At 35.1% G+C, this 24,118-nt stretch overlaps 2 protein-coding genes across 2 annotated transcripts in view; one reads left to right on the top strand and one right to left on the bottom strand.

Annotated features, from left to right (window-relative positions):
• The first annotated feature begins 1,535 nt into the window (after positions 1-1,535).
• On the top strand, positions 1,536-23,377 carry LOC128219148 (protein serrate-like). The gene is made up of 17 exons (XM_052926967.1): positions 1,536-1,655; positions 6,633-6,880; positions 7,523-7,657; positions 8,426-8,570; positions 8,838-8,984; positions 9,374-9,522; positions 9,792-9,959; positions 11,749-11,786; positions 12,010-12,129; positions 12,491-12,604; positions 12,987-13,100; positions 13,347-13,460; positions 13,857-13,970; positions 15,921-16,034; positions 16,682-16,795; positions 17,219-17,332; positions 23,358-23,377. Exons 1-17 carry the CDS (start codon positions 1,536-1,538, stop codon positions 23,375-23,377), a joined length of 2,088 nt encoding a protein of 695 aa, XP_052782927.1.
• LOC128219804 (myosin-VIIa-like) overlaps positions 20,171-24,118 on the bottom strand; it is a 58,752-nt gene continuing 54,804 nt past the window's right edge. Inside the window, exon 34 of the mRNA XM_052927843.1 lies at positions 20,171-23,529. Coding sequence (XP_052783803.1) covers positions 23,446-23,529 — 84 coding nt within the window. The 3' untranslated portion in view covers positions 20,171-23,445. The remainder of the gene's footprint in view (positions 23,530-24,118) is intronic.

The following is a 24,118-nucleotide window of genomic DNA, read 5'->3' as shown; positions in this document are numbered from 1 at the left end:
TGAAATATTTTGATTTATATAACTTATGTAGTTGCTGTATATGCTTATTAGATACTTAGACTTAAATCTTCCTTACATATATCTTTACTTTTACCTTATGTGTATAATCAAAAGCTTGACGTGGGGCCACAAAATGACCAATTGATAGTGTGTATGTCATTATCGGATAATAAACATTACATGCAGTTAAATGCACCATTCAGACTCAATAGAGACAAAATATTTTAGTGTAGGACTCCATACCTCCTTAAACACTTTAACAATATATTTGTCAACTGTTGGGAGGGGCGCCGTTCAGACGTTGCAACACCAAGTTCTGTCCTTGTGGCTGTCAAATCTTAGGCCCGCCACGGCTAATATCAAAGCCGCGGTATGTGTTTCACAGCGCAAAAGAGTGAATAGTTACTTTTGGTGTTCACGAGAAGAAGTTAAGGCGATCTTACTCTGTTACGAATATTTTGTATTCTATGTATAAAAGGGAAATGACAGTTAATGAAATGACAGTTGATGTAAAATGACAGTTAATGAAATAAGTGGAAAGTTTAAAAACATTTGCGGACTTAACTTCATTTCAGATGGCGTCTTCAAAATTTAAACCAAACCTGTGTGAACTGACGTTTCATCATGAGAGCAGGCTAAAATATCAAAACTGTATATAATATGAAATAGATATGTTCACTGTTTGAAACAGTGAGACATCATTTTGTTTCACTGATAAATATCTATAAACCACCGGAAAGTATTTGATAAATATGCATCTGTGCATGGAATACGAATAGACAGATAAATTGTTTTTGTTTTTTTTTCAATTTGAAAGATAAACTGAAAATATAACCAAATAGCGCCAAATGTAAACATTCGATTTTTGGTAATACTCGATCATCGTTTTATCTCTACAGTGAAGTAATATTCTTCCTGAATTGAGAAAAAAAGCAACCTTCTCAAATCATATCAGTAAAATAATCTATGTGCAGCTAAATGACCAATGGATTAAAAGGAAGGAATGCATAACTTCCCTTTCGATGCTATATTTAAGCGATTAGCATATCTATGTGTTCAAGAGGGTCCCACATTTCATTACCCGGATGTATGTTTGCTCTTCAAAAATACTGCACAACAAATGGCCGGGACGCAATATATAAGCTTTATACAAATACTACTGTAAGATAACAACAAAGATTAATGTCTTTGACATGAATGGGTATTTACCTACTTTACATTTAGCCTCAAATATATGAATCCGTCATATATCTAACAATAGCTTTATCTATAAGACCTTCATATGCAAATTATTTGCAGATTCAGTAGGCAGATAACACATCAAGCAATCTTCAGAAGAAAAAAAATACATTTTGGTTTACGAAAGTGTTCCGGGTTTGAGATATAAATACATCATAACTATATAACATACATATCTTACGCATTCGCCAGAAATATATGAAACTTTATGTAAAGTAAGTATAGGCTTAGGTGACAGCGTAATATTTTCTTAATTCTCAAAGTGTATGGACTAAGTCCTAATTATACGAAAAGAAATGATAACAATATTCTTCTTCGAAATTCTCGTTATCGGTCTAGGATGTATTAATATAGTGACATCCAGCCATTTTCGGGGTGGTTCCATTTTCTGGAAACCTACTGGTAACGGTTACGAGGTATGTACAAGTCTTGGACCATAAAACACCTGCCTCTGCCTGTGATGTGTGTCAGAATATTTGTTTAGCCTAAGTTATTTATTAATTACGGATGGGTAAAAAATTGATAACTTGAACCAAGTCCGTTTCTAAAAAGACTAATATTTAATTTGGGCATTTTTGTCAAGGTAAAAGTTAAGAAAACTCAATCCCATTTTGTGTTGATGTTTTTTATAATGTATGCTTGTTATTAACATATTTATGCTAACCTTAAAAAGCAGTGATAATGTTTGGGTTCCAGAAAGAATTGCGTAACTTTAAATACAAATCGATTGCATTATTCAAGATATTTGAAAATAAAATTTTGTTATTACACCTTTTGAAACTTGCTTCAATATACCAGGTTCACTGTGAGGGAGCAAAAACAATCACGTGACCACAAATGCGAACGACCACGGTGAAATTGAGACAACAAAACGTATGTTTTTGACGTTTTCTTTATTATCTTGAATCGAATTAAAACAAGACCTAGCCCATGGTACGGCACATAATTTCCGATTTCATGTGGTATACTGTCTGATATTCTTGGTGTCGTAGTTTTTGAGAACATTCAATAACAAATTTGGAATCGAGGATGCAGACGACCACACATTTTGTTTATCTTGCAAAAGCAATGATAAAACGGCTAGTTTAACCTGGTTCTTTACGAAAAACACTTATTAAAGCAGATATATACCATTTAGAGTACCTTTGCAAGGGGTATTGATGTTTTTGAAGGCAATATTAAAATATCAAATTATGCGAACGACCACACTCGAGAATTTGAGGCGAACGACTACACTTTTTAAATTAAATTTGAAGGGTGTGTGAATAAAGTCTTCGTGATCTCAATGTTTTTTCTATTCGCAGGACAAATCCGACATGTCAACACCAGAATGTGACCGAGATTGTGCGGCATGCGTTTCGAGGCATTCGACTATTGTAAAGGAGATTATTGTCAAGTAGGATGCTGATAGAAGTCACTTTAGGATGTGTGTCTAGAATGAAAAGAAGTACCAAGGGCAATTTTCGGATGCCAAGATCTAACGTACATTTGATAGGGCTAAAACCCACCCGAATACCATGACACCTACATCTAAGTATGTCAATCGTTAAACTTCACCAATTTTTGTATTGTAAGATGAAGAAAACATACATTTAATTTATCTCATCAACACATTTTCAGGGACCGTATGTTCGATATACGTTCGACAAAAAGGAAGAAGAGTGGTACAGTATGTTTGGATCGAAATTCATTACAAAAAGGGGCACAGGGTGTCAGAAGGGAAAAGGCGATGAGAAATGGTTGAAAAACGTTAGTTACATCCTAAATGGGATTCCTAAACATTCAATGTTGACTATCGATATGATCATATGGAACTTCTAATGCTACTGGATAGTTCATTTATAGCCGGCGAATGACATGTGTAGTCATTACTCAATTACAAGTTGTTTCTGATTAAATATGTGTTGTGCCTTTATTCTTTATTGACACGTGACTTATATGGCAATAATCAGTGTTATTATATGGCAATAATAGTGAAGATTAATCAAATAAAACTGATATTTGATAACGTTTATTGTCTTTATTTTAAAAATACAAACGGATCACAGTAAACGCAGAGTATAAATCACATCAATATGAAACAAAAAATGTCCGCATTTGTTTGTGAAACAATCGCATTTATAAGATTGATATAGCATGTAATAGTGATTAGGCTGTTTACATGTAAAACTTAAACATACAAATGTAATCACAGAGCAAATCACAAAAAGTGAAATGAATCACCTACAATAATCTTTTATGCTAACCTATCGACTCAAAATAATACAAGAATTTACTAATAAAGTTCTGAAAAAAAATCACAAAAATGAAATTAGTCACAGTGCAATCATCTTTTATAATAAGAGCTGTCACTTTTAAGTTTAGATTGCAAAGTTTTGGTATATATGCAATACCTTAACCAGAATCTTTTAGTCGAATAATAAAGGGCCAAAATTTACATTTTATGCAAAATAGAGCTATCTTACTTGATTAATTAAGTCTGTTTGGATAGTTGGAAACGCCTGTCTGAAGTTTCAATGCAATACATGCATTTGCTGAGATAATGTCTTAAAGGTGCTAACATGCAAACCTTAACCAAAGTTTGACTCTAGGGTGAGTAGGATAGCTCTCGTTAGTCTTTGAATAGTCGAGCTAAAAACCCATCGCCTCAAACAAAAGCAAGAATTTACTAAAACATTCTGAAAATGCTTTCCTGGTTATGTACATACGGCGATTACTTTTCAAAAACAAAATATTGTTAGAAAATACAATAAGTTTTTTAATAATATATGCGTTGTTTCGTGCTGCCGCAGTGTTGAAATGTTCGAAAGGACCTTGCCACAATATCTGCAGAACTGAGGTTGTCGACTGTCCATCTAAAATATATACCATACACATTAACAAATAAAGTATTTGAAGCTTTATTCGCATTCTTATCAAAATAAGATAAAAAAGTGTGGTCGTTCGCCTAAAATTCTCGAGTGTGGTCGTTCGCATAATTTAATATTGTACGATTTCTTTCAAAAACATCATTTCGCCTTGAAAATGTATTGTAAATGGTATATATTTACTGTTTAAATATCTTTTTGTAAAGAACCAGTTGAAATTAGCCGATTTATCATTGTTTTTTGCAAGATAAACAAAATGTGTGGTCGTCTGCATCGCCGATTCCAAATTTGCTTTTGAATGTTCTCAAAAACTACAACATCAAGATTAACAGAAAGTTTACCATATGAAAGCGGAAATTATGTGGCGTACCATGGGCTAGGTATTGTTTTAATTTGATTCAATTTAGTAAAGAAAATGTACACAAACATACCTTTTGTTGTGTCAAGATCGCCGTGGTCGTACACATTTGTGGTGACGTCACAATTCTTGCTCCCTCACAGTGCAGGTTTTACTTAAAGGAAAGCATGTTACAGAAAGGACAACAAGGATAATGAAATTTGTTACATTTGGACATTTTCACACGATCTTCATAATAAATTTATCATTTTGATTCGAACAGACAGGAACTGATAACAGTATAAACATTATCTTTTAATAAGAAATAAATTAAACCGGTGAGATCAATAGAGAATGTTTTTAGTAGCATACAGCGGACGATATCTCGCCCAGGAGTGCGCCGACTATATTTGATATCGTTTAAAATATAGCTTTATCTTAAGTGAATGCTTTCGATATTTTTCACGTTGCAAGATAAAATGTGAATTATAGTGTGTTTTTTAAAAATAAATGTTAACTTTAATTGATAACGAAGTCTTAAATTATAACGGCCCTGAATAATGTTTTTTTTTTAAATATTGCTTCTCAATAAAAGTAATCTCCCTTGGCGTGCAGCGATGAAGGGAGTTTTGAAATACTAAAATTAAGCTTAATAAGTTTTGCAAATGTCATTCAAAAGAATATATTTAAGATTATTTCCTTTAAAGCCTTTTTCCCCCGTTTTAATTTACTCATAACAGAAAAATGAGTTCATAAAAACAAAAACAATATACAATTGTTATAGTAATTTCAACAATAATGTCTTTCAAAGATATGTACACTTAACATGTTATAATTGAAGTAAATAACAACATTGTTTTGTGATCTACATGCTTGTTTGTTTTCTTCTATGTTTAGCGATGACTTGATGTCTCTCTTCTTGTTTTTCACTGGGAAAATCACCAACTTCAGCCATTATCAACATTAACTTATTCTGTATAATACTCGTACATATGTTTGTCATAAGAAATCAAAGAGCTAACATTTTACATGTTGTTTTTTCAACATCAATATATCCATTTCTCAATTATTTTTAACGTCGATTTATTATGATGATCATACTATAATGTGAACACGACTAGGGTCTATGAAGCCTAGAAACAGATTCATTAATATAAAAGCTTGAGAGACCCTAGTAATTTCCCTGAAAATATGAACATTTCTTATCTGAATAAGTAAATTAAATACTTTTCAACATAACTCTTTCAACCTTTAAAACCAGTTGCACTCATTACTGCAAATGGAGTGTGTCAACGGTAAAATTTATTTCGCTTGTCTTAGCGATAATGTTGTAAATTCATTAATAATCTTCATTGGGTCGATTTTTGCCTATCCTTCGTCAATTTTATATTTTCGTAAAAATGAAGTCTGTGGTACACGTGCTTGTATTCGTCGGGCAGTTATGCCATATTCCATATTCGCCTTCACTTGCCGTGATAATCAGACGAGTGGAAACGATTACTAACCAGGCAGGAACTAATTTATAACGTAAATTGTTACTGAATATAGTTACTAATGTATTAGGCAGTTAAAACTCTTCAAAGTATAATTTTTGATATATTAAAACGTGTTTTATGTGTGAAAAGAATCTTAACCCAACAGTGCTTGATAAAAATTCAAACAAGTAATATCTGGAATGGCGACCGTAGGCTAAACTTTAAAGTGCTATTGTAAAATGAACTGTCAATTCCATCTCATTGTAGAATATACAAATGAAAATAATATGTTTTACTCAGTAGATAACAATTGAGATCCATTTCACCCAATGAATACTGAATGTTAGTATTCCAAACGTACCTAATTCACACGTGATAAATGGCTTTCAGGGATATGAACGTAGTTGGGATGATTAAAGTACTCATGTAGTCCGTCACACTTTAACCAGCCCAACTGCGTCCCTATCCTGATAATGTCACCAATCCATTTCTTCAATGACCACTATTTTATATTTAAATACTTAATCGTTATGTGACATATTAATCTTATCAGAGATTGTGCAACTTACACACTTTGTAGTGTATCAAAAAGCAAATTATGGTCGTTAAAATCTTACACTGAACAAGCATTAATTATTGCTTCATATCTTAAGCCAAATCTTGTTAGTGTCATAACAATAAGTTTAGTTTATAACTGTTTTGCATTTTATCCAGGTCGAATTCAGTGCTAAGCTAGGATGGGCATACAGAAGGAATGCGTGTAGCTCAAGTAACCTTAACGTGTACCAACCCTCATCCATCGCTTCCTGGATATGCGTTTCTGGATGTCCAGGGAACAGAACGATGGTGAACGCAAACAGGCCAGGTTTTACGTGCACTGGGTTTGACGCTTCACAAAATTGGGAGAGGACTGAAAGCACGTTCAGTTACGTCTTTCCTGGGCCAGGACCTTACGTCATTGAGTATATATCTCCATTATAAATGAAAACGTTTACTCTATGTTGTATCCGTGAAAATGAACTGGAAATAGATTGCCATTGTCCTAGAGCTTATGCTCATACAGTAAATATATGCAGTACCTCATCAGTAAACTGTAAAGTACCACAATAAAACGTTTTACGAAGAGTGTATCTGGTAGTAGTTAAACCAAGCGCTCAAGTTCTGCAATCATTGAAAACAAAACGGTTCCTACCCTTTACTTTACTGTAACACGTGATGACGGTCATTTTTTATTTAAGATATATTTAAACTTTAATTTTTTCTCAAAGATGTAAACTAAATAACACGACAATGCATAAAAAAAGTAAAATTATGTTATCCAGTTAGAAATATGTTATAAGTCAATAGTTTTTTAAGTAGTATTTTATTCGTTTACCGTATGGTGAATATTGTCTGGGTTTTTTCTTTATAGTTTAATATGACTCAGTTATTTTTGAAAATAGAAAAAAAAAACATTTATATTCAGCCGAGGCTACTGGGCATTTGCAGTATTGCATGTAACTTTCTTCGATGAAAAGTTAAATTGTGCCTTACGTTATATTATTTTGGTACTTGCAAATGGTTTGTGTTCAAGAATGTATTATACTATATTCGTGTTCAATCAGGTTTACAGGTGGAGCATGGATAAGCGAACTTGGAAGTGGAAACTGGCGATTAACTACAACGGTGGATTTGCATACACGTTCAGACACTCTCGCCCCAAACTTCAGCCCCGTTGTGCCAACCAAACCTGTTTACTAGTGGGTGTATTAACTTTAAATAAATTATATGTTTCCTAATGAACTGCTAGTGAAAACCAGGGAAAAATGAAAATGCATCGGCATTTGATAAAAAAAATCAACTTAATCATTAACAGTGTTGTGGTCATCTAGGAGTAAGTTTGTCTGATCGTAGTTCGGACGGTCGGCGGTCCGCCCGTTGGTCGGTCGGTCGGTTTTGTCAGAATTTTAATGCATGAAAGGATTGACGGTTTCAAATTATATTTGGTACACGTGTGTGGAAACCACATGTCAATTCTGACCATTGATATAAACTAACATTTTTATTCATTTGAGAGAAATGTCCCCTTTTCAACTTAGAGTTTGACAGTTATTCGTTAATGCGTTTAGGTGGTTCAACAGTTTACTATCATTATAAACATGTAGTTGTAAATCGCCAATTTTTAACATAGTTATGGGACCTTTTCAACTTCTAAATTTGCTAATATTACAGTGTCAAGAAATTTGCTCATGAAATAGCTTAAGGATTGATATCATTTTTTTTTGATAAAAATATAGATCAAGATAATTAGTTACAAACCACCACAGTCTTATCCCTTTTTCAAGCTAGATTTTGCAAAAACGGACAGATAGACAGATTTAAATGAGTTTTGATAATAATGCATATCAGTATTGAAGTAATACAGTTAAAGTTCGACTGTTGCTACAAACTAAACATTTTTAACTAAGTTATTGCACCTTATTAACTTACAAATTGCCAATAAATCTCTTACATATCTATTCATGCAGTGTTCAAAACGGATGTAAGGAAACGCTCCGGTTACCAGTGTCAGATGAAGATGGTGACCGCGTGACATGCAGATGGTCAACGGGTCTTGAGTGTGAAGGCGTTTGCTACTCTGCAGGAAAGGCACCAGTAGCAACCCTTCAAACGGTATTAAATGCTCGCTTCCAAAGTTATTAAGATAAAAGTTTGTCAATTAGAACTATATGATACAAGACGTACAAATCAAGTTTTATTAACCCAAAACGACTTGAAAATTATATAAACTATTCCTGTGGTGTATTATAATACATGCGCCCAAGAACATCTGGCCAAAATTGGGTCAACATTGAAGTATGGCAACATTCTGTTCGATATATTTAACATTATGCTGTTCCATTATAATGAGGTTTTAGTGTTCCCTATTTAATATTTTAGAATTGTGACTTAACGATCGATGCTAGCCTAGACCAATATGGTGTCTACGCCTTGGCAATTACGATTAAGGACAAACCTACATCAACAATAACCATCGGGAGCACACCGTATGCACCGTCGAGGGTCATATCATCGGTACCTCTACAGGTTTGCAATAAGGCATTAGTTAAGGTATTTAAACGTATGCACCTTGGAAATTTATATCCTTAGTCCCCTAGCTGTATGCTATAAGACGTTTGTTAGGATATTCAAACGTATGCAACATCCAAGGTCAAATCCTAAGTGTCTCTCTATTTTTTATGTAAAGCGCTGATATTAAAACGTATGCACCATCGAAGCATATACTCTTTGTCACTATATGTTTGGTATAAGGCGTTGGTTATGATGTTCAAATTGTGTGTATAAGAAAAATATAAGCGTCAACATCAAAAAGCGCCTTTGGCAAACACAAACACATACGTATCGGCTATCGCATCTCTTTCAGCACTATTAGACAGTGGTCAAAATACTTAAACACATTCATCTTATGTTTACAGTTTGTTTTGTTGACACCCGAACCTCGTAACAGATCTTGCTCTGATAAGCCTATGTTTCTTGAACCAACTCCGTCAGAAAATGACGTTCTTGTGTACAAACCAGGGGATACTGTTAGTCTGAGGTTCTATGCAACATCAAGAGCAGCAACGTAAGAAATCACTCATATTCACTGTGTTACATGTTTTCTTCTGTAAAAAAATAAGTTAAAATATACAATTCGTACGTATCATATGCATATACATATACAGTATCCACATTTGTGTTTTCAGTTTAATAGAGTGAGAGAACTTAAAAAAAACCATATGAACAGAGAATGAATTAAGAACAAGCATTCAATGTAAATCAAGATACCTCATTTGATTATATTCGTGGACAACATGGAGCTAATAGAAATTGTCATTTTTAATCATTTCATAGGATTATATCATTTACACTACTTGATCCACCAACCAATGTAAGACAGTCTGCTCTGTGCAATGACGACAGGTTCCGACCTGACGTCTATGCAATGGACCTCACATGGACACCAGTGGCTGCTGACAGGGGCTCTAAAACCATCTGTGTGGAGGCGACAGACAACTGCTTGTAAGAGTGAACTCAATAATATGTATTGAATATATCCCTGTTATCTCGGTGTATGCAACTCATGTTTTCATTTATAAAAGCCTCGTTTTGTTATGAATCCAACTTTCTATTTTATTGATAATATGCAATTTAATGACATGTCTGGCTTTCTATCGTATAATTGATGTGTTTGTTGCTTGGATCCTAATTTCATGCAATACAATTCAGACTTAAATTCATATTGGTTAAAAAATATTTTCAAAAGAGCATTTTACGGTTACACAAAGTTATAGTATAATCAAAAATAAATGGGGTTTTTTCTAAGGTAATAATATATGAAAGCTAAACAATTTATATATGCAAAAAACAAAATAATTTCGACAGAATTGAGAAGGAAGCGTGTTAGCTCTGCGTCTGTCACTCTTTCAAGCTTCTTGTAATGTTAATGTTGTAATTGTTCGTTGATTTATGTTATCGTTTTAACTTGATGGATAAGTTGCAAGTTGAATGACAAATATATGAAGTAGTAGGTGGTAAAATGCGTTTGAAGTACAAAAGTAGCCAAAGGGTAGCAACGTTCAGGGCAGAAAGAGGGGGGATGGCAGGTACAGGGCAGGTCATTTCATTTAGGTGATTTCATATTGGCTGAATATTTTTCTGAGGTTAGCTGTATTTGCCTAAGTCCAAAAGGGCGAAGGCAAATACAGCTGACCGAGGAAAAATAACTCGTCCAATATAAAATCACCTTATTAATAAGTATTAATTAACAATTACGTATGGTACAACATTTTGGTTAAAAACATTCAAATAAGTTATCTTAAGTTCACATTGAAGCCGTAGTTATCCCTTATTCATTCATGGTGTCTGCTTTTCTAAATTTTGTTATGCTGATTTTGATATGCATCTTTCAGTAACATAGCACATACTTTTGAATTAAGCGCTATGCAGTCTAAGGAAGCATGCCTTTTCGTCTTAATTTCGTAAATCGTTTGCCAAAACGTCAAAAGTTTCACATTTGTCGTCCATTGTATCGATGTACAAACTCAGAATAGTCGTAAAATCCACCAACGGGTTAAATACAACTTTAGCATCAAACCGTACACAAAAAAGGCTGAAAAATTTAATAGGCTAGCAATTGCATAAAGGTTTTAACAAAGCACAAAACGGTAAAACGGATAACGAAATGTCTACCCTTATAAAATAATTTCCAGTCTCATATAAGGCGAGTTTTAACAGCCGATGAAAATGGTCCATTTCTCAAATCCTATAATTGGTGAGTTTTGCAGCCAATCAAAATGGAGGAAACTCATATTGGCCGAGTTTGGTTAATATTGGCCGTGTTGGATCAATATTGGACGAGTTTTGGCATATATTGTCTTCAATTATCTGGTATTGATACCGCGATTGTCCCCGTATCGCGTCAATTACGTGATAGTTGATTAATATTTTTTTTATCTTAAAGAGATAAAAAAAACGTTTAGTTTGCCGAATTAAATGTTGAACGTAATTGATTTTGTTGGTCAGGTCCGTGGCGTTGTTTGGATCCAAATAATAGAACTTGAAGTGATATATGCCTAATAGCAGACAATTGATCGTGTAGGTGATGCTGTATGAATATGTTGTTTTTTGCATGATATAGGGAACAGGTGAAGAAGAAATAATAGGCGTCCTCATATTGAATGATTGTCGACTTCAATTGTTCTCTGTATTCATTGAAAGAATATTTACCGCGCTACAATGTTCAGGGCAATTTCTCAGTGCAAATCTAATGGGTATTTTAAGAAAAAATAGAAAATGTTAAATTTTTCAGGATGAGTACCCAACATTGTGTGACTCTTCTTGTCTTGGGTAAGTACTGAACGTTATATGATGTTGGTCATCTCTAAGCTTTTTATGAATGTTCTAAAAGACCGTTTATGTTTAATGCAATAATGTAAGCGTCCTGTGACATCGGTTTCTTGAGGTTATTCTTATTAGGCAAATTATTACATTGTGCAATCAAATGACGTTCTGGTTATTTCAAATAAAGAACAAGAACGTTTTGAAAATTTGGTATTGTTTTTCTTTTCAGATATCAATCCATGCGACAGTTCACCATGTAAACACAATGGAACCTGTCAACGTCAAGGATACATGGACAACTATAACTGCGCATGCGTACCAGGTTTCACGGGACACAACTGTATAATAGGTCACGTATCTTTCACTGTTGAGACAATTGAATAGTTGAAGTAAAGAACAAATTTCGTTTTAAAACAACATATATATAGAGAGATATATCTTGGAATAGTATATATCTTTTAAGCGTTCTTGGTAGAACGATTTCATTAAGCACATACAAACCCAGACTTTTGGTTTGCTGTTTACACGTACTACAGCCAGAATCATGATGGGCTGGGGCTGTGCTTAATACAGGCGGTATTGCAAGGCCGTGTAATGTTATATATGTACAACAGTGTACTGTATGCGTCAAATCGTTTGACGAGCATGTAAAGTACACCGATATCGAGAAAATGTGTTAACCTTTTAATGTATTAACTCTGTATTTTCAGACATTAACGAGTGTGCTAGCAGCCCATGTCAACACAATGGGACCTGCATTGACCTAGTTAACGAGTTCTTCTGTGGATGCCTTGATGGATACACAGGCTTTGAATGTGGAATAGGTAGACAATATAAGTAAAATGTAGTGCTTACTTTCGTAATAATTGGTTTGTATAACAATTTGTTCAATTATATATTCTAAAACATACACACCTTGATATAGCAGTTTTTCTGTGATTAGCGTTCTTTGTTGCACGATTTTCTTCAGCACGTTCAAACAGCAGCGTTCGTTTGGCTGCTTACACGTGATGCATGCAGTATAATAAATAGGCCGGTGATATGCGAACTAAAGCCGGAATTACATCACCGGTAGAGCCCGCATTATGTGACTGAATAAGCGGCCAACAGTGTACGTGGGCATGACAAACTGTTCGGTGACCATGTCAAGACATCGATATTGTGACTTTAATATAATGTTTAAATGTACCTACGTTGCATTGCCAGAGATGAACGAGTGCGCTAGCAGCACATGCCATCACAATGGAACCTGCTATGACCTAGTTAACAATTACTCTTGTGGATGTCTGGATGGCTACACCGGCTATGACTGTGAAATAGGTAAGCACAATATCTATACCGTGATCTTACTTTCTTTACTTTACTTTAGGTGATGCACAGCTGATGGTGACAGTATGAATAAAAGGACGGCGTTGAGATAAATAAAACCTAAATTTCAACGCCGTGTTCATCCGCGTTATGTACTTTAAAAAGAGTGCATCAGACAAATTGTGTGATAAAAAATTACCGAACGCCGATATCTTGACTATAATATGATCTTTAAATCTACCAACTATGTATTTCCAGACATTGACGAGTGTGCTAGCAGCCCATGCCAACATAATGGGACATGCTTTGACCAAGTAAACGAGTTCATCTGTGGATGTCTTGATGGATACACCGGCTTCGACTGCGGAATAGGTAGACGCAAGGTTTATGACGTAGATCTTACTTCCATAACACTATATTTGTAGATCAATACGTTAAATTGTTGTTGTTGTTTCAAAACACACCGATACTTTCAAATAGTACTTTTGTGGAAAGCGGACTTTGTAGCACAATTGCGTCAGCACATACCAATGGCGACGTTCGGTTTGCTGGCTACATGTGTTGTAAGCAGTATCATTGATAGGGCGGCGCTCTGCTAGAAATCAGGGGATTGTTTTCGCCGCGATTACCCGCACTATGTAAGTTAGTAAGAGTGAAACATGTGTAAATGTCCACTATAAGCTGTGTGATAACTTGTATATGAATTAAACCGAAAAAGTGATCATAATATTATCATTTGACGAACCTACTTATTACCTTTATTTGCAGATATTAACGAGTGTGCTAGCAGCCCATGCAAACACAACGGGACCTGCTTTGACCTAGTTAACGAGTTCGTCTGCGGATGTCCGGATGGATACACCGGCTTTGACTGTGGAATAGGTAGACTGAACATTTAAAACATAGACTTGACTATCGTAACAACGTGTAAATATATCAATATGTTAAATTGTGTTTAAAACATACACACCTTCAATTAGTATTTAAGCGTTTAGCATTCATTGTAGCACAATGTTCCTAGGTATACAAATGGCAACGTTCTCTTTGCTGGTTATACGTTATGCAGTCAGTGGCATTGATATTTTGGCGCATTCTCTCTAGCCCGATTGTGTTAATTACATACCAACAGCAACATTTGGTTGGCTGTTAACACGTGAAGTCGTTATTGATAGGTCGGAGCTGTGCGAAACATAGCTGGAATTTCATCGCCGAGTTTACACCCATAACGTAATTGAACAAAGGTACAACAGTGTGCATGTATGCGTTAAACTGTGTGATCATCATTTAAAGTACACCATTATATTTACTATAATGTCTCCTTTAAATGTACCTACTTTGCATTGCCAGACATTAACGAGTGTGCTAGCAGCCCATGTCAACATAATGGGACCTGCTTTGACCAAGTAAACGAGTTCTTCTGTGGATGCCCTGATGGATACACTGATCTTGACTGTGGAATAGGCAAGCATAATTTTTATACCCTGGAGCTTACCATCGTAAAATCGTGTTTGTATATCACTATTTTCGATAATTGTAAAACACATATGTATCATGAAATAAAATTTCTTAGTTAAGCGTAAATATTTAGCACGCTTTACTTCAGCACATCAGATGGCGATGTTCAGTTTGATGGTGACACTCAATGCTGGCAGTATGATTCATAGCACGGCGTTGAGATAATTGTATTCTAAAATTTAATGCTGTCTTTAGCCGCGTCACGTAATATAAAAATATAAAAAATACATCAGTGGAAAATTTGAAAATCAACATGTGTGATGGTTATGTACTGTATGCCGATATCGTGATAATAATATTCCCTTTAAATGTACCTTTTTTGTATTTCTAGACATTAACGAGTGTGCTAGCATACCCTGCTGACACAACGGGACCTGCTACGACCTAGTTAACGAGTTCGTCTGTGGATGTAGTGATGGATACACCGGTTTTGACTGTGGTTTAGGTAGACATACTATTTATTACGTAGATATTCTAATCGTTACTATCGTAACACATACATAAAATACGTTCAAATAAAGGCTTTTTAAAACATGGATACCTTATAGTTGTTTTTATGTGAAAAGCTTTCTTTGTAGCACATATTTAAGCGATGGTGAGGTTCTATTTTGTGGCTACATTGATTGGGCGGCACACTGCTAAAATATCGGGTATTGTTTCGCCGCCTTTACCCGCAATATGTAATTAATAAGAGTGAAACAGTGTAAATGTGCACAATAAACTGTGTGATTATAACCATGTAATGTACATGTACACCGATATCGTGGCCATAATACTATCATTGAATGCATATTCTTTGCATTGCCAGATATTAACGAATGTGCTAGCAGCCCATGTAAACACAACGGGACCTGCTATGACCTAGTTAACGAGTTCGTCTGTAGATGTAGTGATGGATACACCGGTTTTGACTGTGGAATAGGTAGTTTGGATTTATAAAACATCGATCTTACTATCGTTACATTGTTTAAATATATCAATATGATTATTTACTTTTAAATCATACACACCCTTGGAATAGTATTTCTGTGTCAGCAACTTTGATATGTCGGCGCGTTATTTTTACCGTAATTTTGTTCATTATATACCAACAGAGATAATCGGTTGGCTGGTTACTCGTGATGCCGGAAGAATAACTGATAGGTCGGCGCTGTGCTAAAAAAGCTATACTTTCATCCCCGTGTTTACACCCAATTTGTAATGACACAATTGTGCAACAGTGAACATGTATGCGTTACTCTGTTTGACGACCATTTATTGTGCACTGATATCATGACTGTAATATTACAATTAAATATACCTACTTTGCATTGCCAGATATTAACGAGTGTGCTAGCAGCCCGTGTCAAAACATTGGGACCTGCGTTGACCTAGTTAACGAATTCGTCTGTGGGTGCCCTGATGGATACACTGACCTTGACTGTGGAATAGGTAAGCATTATATTTAAACCGTGGTGCTAACTATTGTTGCAACGTGTTTGTACATCATTATTTACAATTCTTTTTAAAAACATATGTGATTGGAAATAGTTTTTATGAGTAAAGCGTTATTTTAGCAAGTTTTTTTCAGCACATCTACTGACGTTCAGTTGGCTTGCGGATATTGATATTGGCAGTATTATTGATAGGACTACTAAAATAAATATATGTTATAACATAAGGAAGATGGGAATTAAAGTGATAGCATGTTTGCTCAATTTGTTAAGCCAGTTTGATTTGATAACTATTATGATACCAATCAAGCCAGACTTATTAAGAAGCGCCTTATGCGAAATCAAGCCAAGCTAATAAATCAAGGTGTAAATTCACATAATGGGCCGTAAAAATTACATCCAGCCAAGCGAACAAAATAAAGAGTGGAATTCTTAAGAAGGGACCGCGAAAATGAATGCGAACGTGGCAAAATACCGACCATCGAAAAATCGAGTCGTCCGATCAAATTTTATATGGACATATAGTAAAGAAATCGGTCCTTTTAATCCAGTTCGAGTCCACGAATATAGTGAGCCGGGTGTTGATCATACACCGATATTGATACCATTATATTATCAGTGAATGCAAGTACTTTGCATTGCCAGATGTTAACGAGTGTGATAGCAGCCCATGTCAACACAACGGGACCTGCTTTGACCAAGTGAACGAGTTCGTCTGTGGATGTCTGGATGGATATACCGGCTTTGACTGTGGGATAGGTAACCTAAACATTCATAACAAAGACATAACTATCGTAACAACGTGTAAATATATCAATCTGTTCAATTAGGTTAAAAGCATACACACCTAATAATATGTGTTTAGCGTTCCTTGTAGCACGATGTTCCTAGGTATAACAATTGCGGCATTCTCTGGTTCGTCCTTTTTAGCCCGATTTTTCTCATTGCATACCAACAGCAACATTTGGTTGGCTGGTCATTCTTGATGTCGGAAATATTACTGATAGAGCGGCCCTGTTATAAATTAAGCTAGCTATTCATTGCCATTTTTACATCAATTACGCCATTTAAACAAGGTGCAACAGTGTTCATGTATGCGTTAAACTCTGTGTCGACCATTTAAAGTACACCAATACCATGACTATAATGATACCTTTAAATGTACTTCTTTTTCATTGCCAGACATTAACGAGTGTGCCAGCAGCCCATGCCAACACAATGGGACCTGCTTTGACCAAGTGAACGAATTCTTCTGTGGATGCCTGGATGGATACACTGACCATGACTGTGGAATCGGTAAGCATTATATTTATACCGTAGACTTGTCCATGCGGCCTTGTTAACAATGTATCTCTAGATGGACCTTGTCCATGTACACAATGTATCTCCAGATAGACTTTGTCCATGTACACAATGTATCTCCAGATAGACCTTGTCCATGTACACAATTTATCTCTAGATAGACCTTGTCCATGTACACAATGTATCTCTACATAGACCTTGTCCATGTACACAATATATCTCTATAGGTAGACCTTGGCCATGTACACAATGTATCTCTAGATGGACCTTGGCCATGTACAAAATGTATCTCTAGATAGACTTTGGCAATGTCAGTGTATCTCTAGATAGACCTTGGCCATGTACACAATGTACCTCTAGATAGACATTGACCATGTACACAATGTACCTCTAGACAGACCCTGGCCATGTACACAATGTACCTCTAGATAGACCTTGGCCATGTACACAATGTACCTCTAGATAGATATTGGCCATGTGCACAATGTACCTCTAGATAAACCTTGGCCATGTACACAATGTATCTCTAGATAGACCTTGGCCATGTACACAATGTATCTCTAGATAGACCTTGGCCATGTACTCAATGTACCTCTAGATAGACCTTGGCCATGTACTCAATGTACCTCTAGATATACCTTGGCCATGTACACAATGTATCTCTATAGATAGACCTTGGTCATGTACACAATGTATCTCTATAAGGACCTTGGCCATGCACAATGTATCTCTAGATAGACCTTGGTCATTAACATAATGTTTCTTTAGACAGACCCTGGCCATATACACAATGTATCTCTAGATAGACCTTGGCCATGTACACAATGCATCTCTTGATATACCTTGGCCATATACACAATGTATCTCTAGATAGACATTGGTTATGTACATAATGTATCTCTAGATAGACCTTGGTCATGTACACAATGTATCTCCAGATACACCTTGGCCATTAACACAATGTATCTCTAGATAGACCTTGGCCATGTACACAATCTATCACAAGATAGACCTTGGCCATGTACACAATGTATCTCTAGACAGACCTTCGCCATGTACACAATGTATCTCTAGACAGACCCTGGCCATGTACATAATGTATCTCTAGACAGACCTTCGCCATGTACACAATGTATCTCTAGACAGACCCTGGCCATGTACACAATGTACCTCTAGACAGACCCTGGCCTTATACACAATGTATCACAAGATAGACCTTGGCCTTGTACACAATGTTTCTCTAGATAGACCTTGGCCATGTACACAATGTATCTCTAGATAGACCTTGGCCATGTACACAATGTATCTCTAGACAGACCTTAGCCATGTACACAATGTACCTCTAGACAGACCCTGGCCTTATACACAATGTATCACAAGATAGACCTTGGCCTTGTACACAATGTATCTCTAGATAGACATTGGTCATGTACATAATGTATCTCTAGATAGACCTTGGTCATGTACACAATGTATCTCCAGATAGACCTTGGCCATTAACACAATGTATCTCTAGATAGACCTTGGCCATGTACACAATCTATCACAAGATAGACCTTGGCCATGTACACAATGTACCTCTAGACAGACCTTCGCCATGTACACAATGTATCTCTAGACAGACCCTTGCCATGTACATAATGTATCTCTAGACAGACCTTCGCCATGTACACAATGTATCTCTAGACAGACCCTGGCCATGTACACAATGTACCTCTAGACAGACCCTGACCATGTACACAATGTATCTCTAGATAGACCTTGGCCATGTACACAATGTATCTCTAGACAGACCTTCGCCATGTACACAATGTATCTCTAGACAGACCTTGGCCATGTACACAATGTATCTCTAGACAGACCTTAGCCATGTACACAATGTACCTCTAGACAGACCATGGCCTTATACACAATGTATCACAAGATAGACCTTGGCCTTGTACACAATGTTTCTCTAGATAGACCTTGGCCATGTACACAATGTATCTCTAGATAGACCTTGGCCATGTACACAATGTATCTCCAGATAGACCTTGGCCATTAACACAATGTATCTCTAGAAAGACATTGGTCATTAACATAATATATCTTTAGACAGACCCTGGTCATGTACACAATGTATCTCTAGATAGACCTTGGTCATGTCCACAATGTATCTCTTAATAGACCTTGGCAATGTACACAATGTATCTCTAGATAGACATTGGCCATGTACACAATGTATCTCTAGATAGACCTTGGTCATGTGTTCAATATATCTCCAGATAGACCTTGGTCATGCACACAATGTATCTCTAGATAGACCTTGGTCATGTGTACAATGTATCTCTAGACAGACTCTGGCCATGTACACAATGTATTTCTAGATAGACCCTGTCCATGTACACAATGTATCTCTAGATAGACCTTGTCCATGTACACAATGTTTCTCTAGATAGACCTTGGTCATGTACACACTTTCTGTCAAATTCACTAGATAGACCTAGGTCATATACACAATAAATCTGCCAGACGCTCTATATACAACTCGGCCATTTAGAAGATGTATCTCAAGATAAACCATGGCCACATAAACATTGTATCTCTTATTCACATCCAAACAGGAGCATTACAATTAATAAAGCCGGAGTAATGGGCTTGTCCCTGGCAATATGTTTCAGGTCTTAAAACGGTTTTCCAGTTATTACCAATGATTTAGTAATCTTACTGCCGACTTAGGGAGCTAGTGCTATGGTAGTCCGACTGGTACCAATAACACATTCAATTCTACTCCCAAGGCAAACATTTTTTTTCTTCAAAAATCATACACCCTAAAAATGGATAACAATTCAATTGAAATTTTAAGTTTATTGCCTATGATATATAAACAACACTTTGATATGCCTGCAACATACACAAACATATATACAAAAAAACGTTTCTGCTAGAATGTAGATTGGAATATATAATATAATCTATTATGTAAGGGACATAACGTGGGAATCTGCTACAAAATCTCTATCAAATCTTATGATGAAAACAATCACAGAAATTGGGAACAAAAAAAGAAAACTATTTGGCTGCATTTGGGTTTTATTTTTTAGAAATGCTTGAAGTATTTATATTCCACTCATGAGTGTCTGTTATAAGCTTAATCAATAAAGCCTGACTTCATATATACAGTTTTTCCCGCCAGGGGTTTTGCTTCTACCCAGTCAATAAGTAAAGCAGACAGATTTAATCCAATATTCTCTACTCCGTAAATATTATTATTTAGTAAATCACAAGATTCGGTCTTTGTGAGAAAAAAGTGTAGGGCCTGCAGCCAAAACTACATTGTATATTAGAAATCTGGGACAGGGAATGAAACATCAGGACAGGGGATTTGGCGTAAACAACTTGTATAACAATTTGGAATGATTATGTTTGGAATGTGTTGCCATTATAAAAATATTATGTGATTGAATACATCACAAAAGTTTTTTTTTCTGAAAAAAGGAACATGTATTTAGATTTTAGGGGCTTAAGTAAGGGGGTTGCCAGAGACTGAAAGGAGCCCAAACTACATTAGGGAAGGTCACTAACATGAGGACCCGTATTACAGAAGCATCCTAAGTTAGATATTTAATAGTTTCACATATAAAAATTAAAAGCAATATATTTGCAATAGCCTATTAGAACTGCAAGATATTTTAATTGCTATGGCATAGAAATATATATTAGAAATTATTTATCTTAATGTTACCAGAAATATTCTAAATGTTTATTAAATCAGTAAACAAAAGTGTCAGGGTAAAGGAATAGTATAAGATTTCACTTAAGATGCTTCTGTAATATCGCCCCTTGGGTAATATTCAATATTGGTCTTAATTGGATCTAAGAACGATGTAGCTAATCGGAATGTGTGATATAAATAACTGACCTATACAGTAAATTAAGTCAATCGTTTATGACGGTAAGATTGACTTAAGCTGTGTATTGTATACCACCCAAGGATATGGAATTTTAGCATTAACAACTCAGATAACAACTTAGAATGAATTTACTTGGAATGTGTCCCCAAGAGAAAAAAACAACACATTTTGAGCTAGGCCAAGTTAGAAGTGTCTGGTGAACAAGTCAAGAATCAATAGTAAACTCCGCATAAAGCTCAATACAAACTATTGTCAAACAACTGTATACCAAACAAACAAAAAAAACAAACAAAACAAATATAGTATTAGCAATATACATGTACAATATGGTACCTTTAAAGTAAGGGACATACTAATATAAATACAAATATTCATGAATTATATACATAATATGTATGTTACCACACTATAAACACTCATACAAATTTGCCTACATCACATCCATTGCCAGCCAAAAACGCTCACCAGCATAACATGTACATTTTAATTCTATGTTTAGGCTACAATGAATAAATAGTTTGTTTTGTGTTTGTTTATATATTTTATTACCTTAATTCAGTAGTGAACAAGATATTATGCCCATAAAAATTCTGACCAACTTTGGTGATGAAAAAACAACGGCTTATTGATTAGACAACAAACTGGATAAAACTCGCCCATCAGTCCGCCCGCTCACCCGCATGCTGCAACTTTGACCACTTGAGTTTTGTAAATGCATTCATAAAAATATTCCTAATGGCACTATATTCCTGGATTTCGATTGCCCCTCACGGATTCTACCAGCAGGTTAATGGGATCATCATTGTTAAGAACCGAGTTAAAGTTAACGATGGGCCGATTGTTAATTAGATCTTTGTTAACTTTCAAACCTCTAATACTTTGAAAGTTTCAAGGAATCACATTTGATCTGTGGTACTGTGCACAAATATTGAGACAACTGATTCAGCTATGTTTCTTTTACTCAAATAAATCAGCACATCATAAAATATTTCACTTTTAAACGGTAACGACAATGCTGTTAACAAATTTGTTCTAAACAATCTGCCGATTGTTGTAAATGTCATTTTTGTTATCTTTAAACTTGCTTTGGAACTCTCATGGTCATATGACTGTTCGATCTGCAGTGTTTCTAACACTTTTTGAGACACATGTTTTGTCTGTATGTGTTTTATATAAATATATGAGCATACTGGTATCATAAAAAAAGTTAATCAATTTTTAATTGTTAACTTTGTTAAAAAGTTCCGAAAAATTGGCCCAATTTGTAAATGTAGGATTATATTTGATGTTTTATGCAATCTACATATGAAATACTTTTCCGATAAAATATTAATTATGTTACCCTTTAAGATTTTCACCAATAAAGATACGCTGATTTTAAGTCTGTTGTGAATACACGTGTTTCATATACTATTTTATATATATTGTAACGTCATATGCATAAACGAACCCTGTCGAGGTATTCACATTACCAGCAGATACAACTTTTGGCAATCCCATTGGTCGAGACATTAGCGTGAACAATGAAGATTTTAATAATAATAATACTCCAAGCATCATTATGCAAGTGTATTTTCCCACTTAAGTGGCCTGATAAAAAAAAACTATTTTATGATATGAACAAAATCTAAATACATGTAAGCATTCATGGTCATTAAAATATCTCTACAGTGCGTTTATATGGAATAAATGATAATTCAGCTACATTTTTGTGAAATATATTAATTTTAATGCTCAAATGTGCATCTCTATGCATGCATTTGAATATGAAGATAATTTTTAACAATCTTTTATAATAATGCCATACTTATAAAAGATCTATACACGTAAATAGTGTTTAATTGTTTGAACATTTTAGTACTCTCCACAGCCTAGTTGCAGTTCTCAAATAGGTGTATGAGAAATGACATTGTTGTTGCAGACGTAGCTCGGCCGATAAACGTGATGTGCGTTGTTTTATCGTCATGAAGCGCATTTATTTTAGACATAGAGATGTATGCTGCATGGGTTCATGATCATAGTTGGCAATATTACTTGGTTTATGATTTTTTATCGTCACAGTATACTTTCACAAATCTTGATTTATCATTGTGATGTCAGTTTTTCTTCATGATGTACTTCCACAGTGTTCGGTTCATCATCATGATGTGCGCTGTTTGTTCAAAATGTTCCGTTTATCATCTTGATGACTTCTGCTTATATACTATGTTCTATTTATCGTCGTGATGTGCGTTGCTTGTTCATGTTTGTCAACATAAGGCTTATGTAGGATGTGAGCAGATCATCCATCTTGTAGCCCTGGAAAAACAACATTGTATTCCTTAACACAGATAGTTATGAAAGTTATTGTGTTTGAAAGCATTCTGAAAGTGGGACATTATCCATTATTATACCTCACTTTTGTCTACAATGGTAAAAGTCCCACTACCCGAAAAAGAGCTATTTTGACTATCAGAAACATTTTCAATCTTTTTGATACGTCACCAAGCGAAAAATTCACTGTCAGATCATGTGACCACAGTGATATTTTGAATGTCATATAAGGCAAATAACTGCTTCAATATTATAGCTAAATCATGACATGATTGGCTCCCTTATACACATACAGCAGTAATGTCACTATTCAATATGTAAACAAAATCTCAGAAGATAGGAATTGTCAGTTTTTGAAGGATTTTTAGCATAATTGTAATGGCTAACGCCTCGGGTGACATTCTGCTCTCGGGTTGACAATATCAATGTCACACATGCTGCCATATGATATTTATATAATATTATATCATAGTACTGTATCATAATAATAAATATGATTATTATAATTAAATATTATGACACATTTTCATATCAAATACTGATTAATACCAATACAGTCAAATCCCATTGGCTG

Source organism: Mya arenaria, chromosome 15 (assembly GCF_026914265.1).
Source record: "Mya arenaria isolate MELC-2E11 chromosome 15, ASM2691426v1".
Classification (NCBI taxonomy): domain Eukaryota; kingdom Metazoa; phylum Mollusca; class Bivalvia; order Myida; family Myidae; genus Mya; species Mya arenaria.
This window is presented reverse-complemented; position numbering and strand designations above follow the sequence as displayed.

Bases quoted from the DNA above. Each gene is read 5' to 3' on its own strand.
- LOC128219148 (XM_052926967.1), top strand. From the start codon at position 1,536: ATGATAACAATATTCTTCTTCGAAATTCTCGTTATCGGTCTAGGATGT. The intron at 6,881-7,522 runs GTATATATCTCC...GTGTTCAATCAG, and splicing joins CCAGGACCTTACGTCATTGA to GTTTACAGGTGGAGCATGGA. The intron at 9,960-11,748 runs GTAAGAGTGAAC...TAAATTTTTCAG, and splicing joins GAGGCGACAGACAACTGCTT to GATGAGTACCCAACATTGTG.